This window comes from Geospiza fortis, unplaced genomic scaffold (genome assembly GCF_000277835.1).
Source record: "Geospiza fortis unplaced genomic scaffold, GeoFor_1.0 scaffold75, whole genome shotgun sequence".
Taxonomy (NCBI): domain Eukaryota; kingdom Metazoa; phylum Chordata; class Aves; order Passeriformes; family Thraupidae; genus Geospiza; species Geospiza fortis.
In genome coordinates this window covers 1,891,670-1,897,686 of record NW_005054360.1, presented here as the reverse complement: position 1 = coordinate 1,897,686, position 6,017 = coordinate 1,891,670, and the positions used below count along the sequence as shown (strand labels likewise).

The following is a 6,017-nucleotide window of genomic DNA, read 5'->3' as shown; positions in this document are numbered from 1 at the left end:
GGAATCCAATATCCACTCTTAGGAAAATAAAAATTTGTTTTCAGTCATTTCTGCAATTTCTGGCTATAGATAGAGCCAATAACAAGTTCAGGTTACACTGTGCCATCTCTTGAAAACCTGTTTTTTGTTGCATGAATTTACAATTGTGTAGCATTTTTCTGAAAGATGGGTTAAGCAAGGCTATCTCCACTTTTTTTTTGTTTGGTTGACTTTTTCCTTTTATTAATTTCAGTGTTAAAGATATGTACAGGCTGTCCAGGATAAAAGCAGCTTAACAAGCAGTGGCACTTCTGTTTTCTTTGAGAAACTGGGGGGTATAGACAACTGCTTCTGACCTCAGAGCTACAGAAGCTCAATCTGGATAAAATCAAGATGTTGTCGAAGCAATCAAAAAATTATGCTTTTGAGACTTTTTGATTTACTGTGCCTTTTAGTCATTCAAGTTAACAGTCCAAGTAAATCACAAACTTCTGCCAAACTCAGGGAGCTGCAACTCCTTGTTTTGTTTAGTTTCTCTGCTTTGTGAGCTAGAAATATGAAGTTGTCTGGTCACTTACAGTTTTGTGAAATCCATTCTGAATTACTCTAAGTAATTGCTGAGTACACAATGCCTACATAAATGATCTAAAATTCAGATTCATCTTCTGGAGACAGTAGTGCTTTCCATGTAGTTTCCAGATGAGAAGAAGTTATTTTACAGTTTATAAATTAAACTACTGTAGTGCCTTCATGCTTAACCATGATATGTCAGAACTTCAGCATCCTTTAACCAATATACTGAAATAGTCTTGTTAAGGTTGCAGAAATGATGAAGGAATCAATCAAGACTTAGACCTTGCTATGCCATATTGTATTAACATGCTCTTTACTTTGAAGAATGTACAGACTAAATGAAGAAAAACAGATGTGGGCTTAGGGTTATGAAGCACAGCAGAAGACAGGAAAAACAGCAAGCACAAGTGTCACTGACATTATGGCATTATCTTGTTGTGAACATATTTGTGAAAGTTCAGTGTAAATTAAAAAGAATGGGCTTAAAGAATGAACTTTAAATTAAAGAGTGAGGGGGTCCTAGGCTGTGAGAGGAGTGAGTGCTGCTGGGGGTGAAGTAAGCAGAGAAAAGCAAATGTGGAAGAAGTGGGGAAGGCTGAAGGGAACACTTGGTGCAAAGTGGAGATGGTCTGGTCAACTCTGAACAGTTTCAATGTGCAGAGTGGTTTGTTTGCTCTTTAAATCTGTCTGCACTGTCTGGCATCTGTCCTGCTCCTCCCCCAGCAGTGTGCTGGGGAGTGCTAGGGTATCATTGGAGATCCTGTTTCCCAAGGACATGAGGGAGTACCCAGCCAAATTCTGCACCCCGTGGCCTCTGCCAGACCTTGTTTTCCCCTCCTTGCCAAGCACAGAAGTCCCCGATTTAGCTCCTTCTGCAACTCCTCCAACCATCTGGAGTTCATGCCTCCTTCAGAGCAGCAGAACTGAAGCACAAAATCTAAGAATGGGGTATATTTACATTAGTTCAGACTACTGTTGTCTTCTTTTTTTAGATTTTAATTGGTATTTGTATATCCATGTATCTTCAAGAAAATAATTTTAATAAAGTTAAATGTTTAATATAGTCTTTTATGCTATTCTGAAATAGCTACAAAGAAACTTGTTAGAAGTCTTAAAATACTTTGGTTTTAAAAGCATTCATACAGGAAAAAAATCTAAATTTTGAAATGCATAACTTGTGGAGGAGGGAACAGGGTGGTGTTTAAATAATGCTGTATCCTTTCCCTTTTAGGAAGAAGCAAAGCACAGTGCATCTTTAATGTAATAATTATTCATTAAAAACCTTAACTTGCTGAAGGACTGCCTCTTTCTCTCAGATGTGTTAGAATTAATATTAGCACTCCTCTACCCTTGTTTCTGAATTATTTTAATGATGGCAGCCGCTCCGTCAAGTTGTCTGTCAAGATGTGGGTGGCAAGCTATTATTTCACTTCATAAATCATAATTTACAGGGGTTTTTATATCCATCTTGGGGATAAACACTTTATGCTTTGTGTTTTCAGCAGCAATATAAAATGTAATTGATACTTGAAGCAATATGTTAGAAATATGGACAGAGAAAGCCAGGAGAGAAAAATCACAAATGTTTAGTTTTTCTGTGGGTTGGTCTGCATACTGAGCATTTTTTCCATCTGATTTCATATTCTTAGCACTTCAACGGAGGATGATGATGAATTGCATTTACATGATTGCTGCCTGTAGGTTACTATAAGGATGTTTAGTTACAGACAGTCAACAGACTCAACAGGGTTATTTTGTACCATTTCTCATGCTGCTAAATAAACTTATCACTTTGTACTATTGTCTTCCAGATTCATGAAAAACTGCATTATTATGAAAAACAGAACCCGATGCCCATACTCCATGGTGCAGCAGCCTTGGCAGATGATGTAAGTGTCCCCTGCTGAGATCACTGGTACCAAGTCTACTGAAAAGCCGTCTGCAAGCAGAACTCTTCATAGTGCAAACATATGAATGTAATCCTCTGAGCTGAAATCATAAGAAGCTGCAAAGGTTTCCAAAGCTTCTGTCATCACTGGGCTTGTTACTGATATTACTTTGATTTTTATTCACTTGCATGTTATAAAAACATTGCATCTAGGTAGCCTCTTGTTCTACTTTAGTAACTAAGCAATAAAAATTACAGGTTGGAACTCTACTGGGAGGGGAAAACCTGTCAACTATTAGTGTTTTGAGAAAGTCACAGACAAGAGGAATGCTTTGGAAAAACAAAGACAAATGAGATAGCAGCACTGCTGACAGAACACGAGAAATGACAAATAATATTACAGAAATGAAGCATATGAAATGCCTAGAATGGAGGTTTGTCGAAAAAAATCAAAACTATTTAAGAAAAAGTACAGTAGTGATTTATTGATATTGGAGCCTTCCAAATTACCTTCATAACCAAAAAATAAATTGTAAAAGTGGTCAGCATTGATGGAGTAGTTAATTTCCTGTTACTATAATTTTTATTTTCAAGGAAAAAAATCCAACCTGCCATTTCTTGCTATTTGGTTAATTCTAGGATTCAGATGAATTGTGAACACACCTGTATAAACTATGACTGAACCTTGAGGTAGGCCAGAATAGAGAAATGTTTAATAAACTGTGGTTTAGGTGAAATCCAGAAATCTTTGCTGCAATTGATGATGTCAGGTTGCTTTTTGGAAAAGGCAATATGTATTAGGATCCATTTCCAATACAGCATGTTTCAAGCTTCACATACTTTATAGATGTTTAAAAATCTTAACTATCTATTTATATAATTAATAGATTTTTGTTTTTAAATTTTACATATGATTAAAAGTTGTGAATTGAGATTGGTAGCATTTTAACAAAAAACTAAATTAGACTTTTTTGAGACTATTGAAAAAAGGATACATGGTAATTTAATCATGTTTCAGTAGGAGGAGAGCTATATCCTGTAACACACCAACTATAATAATACATTGGCCTTGACATCAGGCATATATTAGTAATATTTTTTTAACCTTCACATAGCTTTGAATAGTGTTGATAGTAATTTTGAAAATTAGAAAGCTGGTTGAAATTCTCTTCATTAAGTTCTTGCTGACATATTAATAATCCTTGCTAATATTTGTGTTACGGATCTCTGGGCTAAAATTCTTAATAAAAATAATTTCTTATTTTTGGATGCAAAACTTAGTTTTTGATACTTTTAGAAATGCTGAGCAATCTCATTCTTTGTTCAGACCCCTTTAAAATGTATGGTTTTGGAAATCTCCAAATTAAAGTTGTCTCTGTCACTCCTCAGTTGAGACAGGTTGGGGCTTTTAATCCTATGAATGTATTATTATGTACATATGGTGGTATTTTTAAGTGTACATGTTGGGACATGATTGTGTCTAGACACCTACCTACTCCAAATGTACAGCTTCTTTTTAATAGATGCTCTTGCTGCTTCTTCATTAATTATTTGTAGGTGAACTGTGGCTTTTATGGGCACTGTCTCGTAGGGTAGGGATGTCCTTTGGTGGCTGCAGTCAGGCTAGCACATTGCAGGATTTTCTGTGTTTTGGTAGCTATCAGCAAATCTTGAGGAAGCAAAATTACATGCAGTGGGCTTTGTAACTCCCAAACTCATGAAGCGTCAGGTTTAAAGTGCTATTCATTTTTTGGCATGTTTGTCTGACTGGTTGTCAACTTCAGGGATTGGAGAACATGTTTGTGTTATTAAACACACATTCAGTTCAATAGGCTTCAAATTACAGTTTTCTCTTCCTACTGATAGTAACTGTTCTATAGTTAAAGAAGGTGATATTTTTATTAGCAAGTAGATATTTCCTGCTTTATTTTAAACCCAAATCTGAGGTGCTGCTGTCATAAATGCAACTGTTCAAGGAGTGTGTTTTTATTCTTGTGGTATTTTTTAAAGCAGTTTTAGAAGAAACAATTGTGGCAAGGTTTTTCTAAACATTGTCATATTCCCAGCTGCCATACCTTCTCTCTCCTCTCCCCCAGGGACTTTTAGGCTGAATTTATCACACATTCTGTTTGCCTCTTACTTTGGAGCAGCAGTGTCTGACTTAGGGCTCAATGATTTCATGCAAATGATCTAAACATCTGTCTTGGTTCCAGCCAGGGCAATGTTAATTTTTTGCACTAGCTGGGAGAGGGCATGGTTAGGACATGGAGGTTATTCCATCCCACCTCATGTCAGTTCAGAGTTCGTGAAAGGCATCTCTTCCAGGAAGAAAGGGTTTGTTCCAGTCAAGAAAAGGGGCTGGAGAAAGCCATCTGGTATTGTCTATTATCAGGGAGTTTTTCCATATGAATAATTTATTTTCTTACACCTTTTGTTATTAATATGTTGCTATTACTTTTTTTGTGATAGTATATACATACAGTATAGTACATTGTCTTATCTCATTGTTATTTCCATTAAATTGTTCTTACCTCATCCTGTGATCTTACATTTGTGCATCCATTTGGAGAGGGAAAGAAAAGTAGTGCATGGTTTTAGTGGGAGTACTAAATTGGAGAATATCATTCCTAAACCACAACAATATCACTGGCAGGATAGCTGTATACAGCAAATAAGGCCTCAAGGTTGGTAGAAAGATTGTTCTGGCAAAAGAAGTTTCAGAACTTTCTCCAGAAGCTTTAAAGACCAGTCCTTGGTGCTCCCCACCTTACCAGCCTCACTCTACATCTGGCCCTCTCCCTTGCTTTTCTACCCCTCTCTTTAGTGGCAGCTTTTCATAAAGAGCTTGTTGAAATGTTGTGGTTCCCTCAAGAGATCACAGAGGAAGTTTTCAGACAGATTTTCCTGCAGTCTTTAGCACAGCAGGAGGAGATTGCTCTCTGTCAGTGTGTCCCAAGTATGCCAGGTACTGCTGCTGGTAGGTGTTTCAAATCTCAGCACTTTAACAACAACAACAATAGCAAATAAAAATCCAGCCTTGACCAGCTGAGGTGGTATCTGTTTGCTAATCTGAAAACACAATTTACTCTTTCAATCTTTGTTTTCCTCCTCTTCTATCACAAGGTATTAAATATGCCTAAAACCCTAATGAAAATATTTGGAAAACAGTATAAATCACATGAAGGAAAAGAAGTTTTAAATTATTTTATCTCTGAAAAAAATTTACTAAATTGTAAGATTAAAATGTCTGTTTAAGCAGTATTGAAGTATTTTTTCTCACTGTTCTAAACCTTATGTATATGCATTTGCATTTGTACCACCAAAGCCAATACCAGTTCTGCTGGAGTTAATACTTGTGCACAGTTAATCTGAGGGAGAAATGCTGAAATGGTCATTCTGCTGAGTGGTTGCTTGTTTCCATCAGTGAAACACAAATTACTAGATTGTATTTTCCAGTGATGAGCAGCATAATCTAAAGAATGAAAAGAGAACCAAGGGTAACCCATGTCATACAACTGCTGTCAATCCTATCACAGGAATTTTCAGCTTTGCAGGGCTTTTCCAACATGCAGACTCA

General features: G+C 36.5%; 1 protein-coding gene across 1 annotated transcript in view; it reads left to right on the top strand.

Moving 5' to 3' along the window:
* Positions 1-6,017, top strand: part of MPP7 (membrane palmitoylated protein 7) — a 141,501-nt gene that overhangs the window by 74,245 nt on the left and 61,239 nt on the right. Inside the window, exon 4 of the mRNA XM_031059324.1 lies at positions 2,364-2,441. Within this exon, the coding sequence (XP_030915184.1) occupies positions 2,364-2,441 (78 nt within the window). The remainder of the gene's footprint in view (positions 1-2,363; positions 2,442-6,017) is intronic.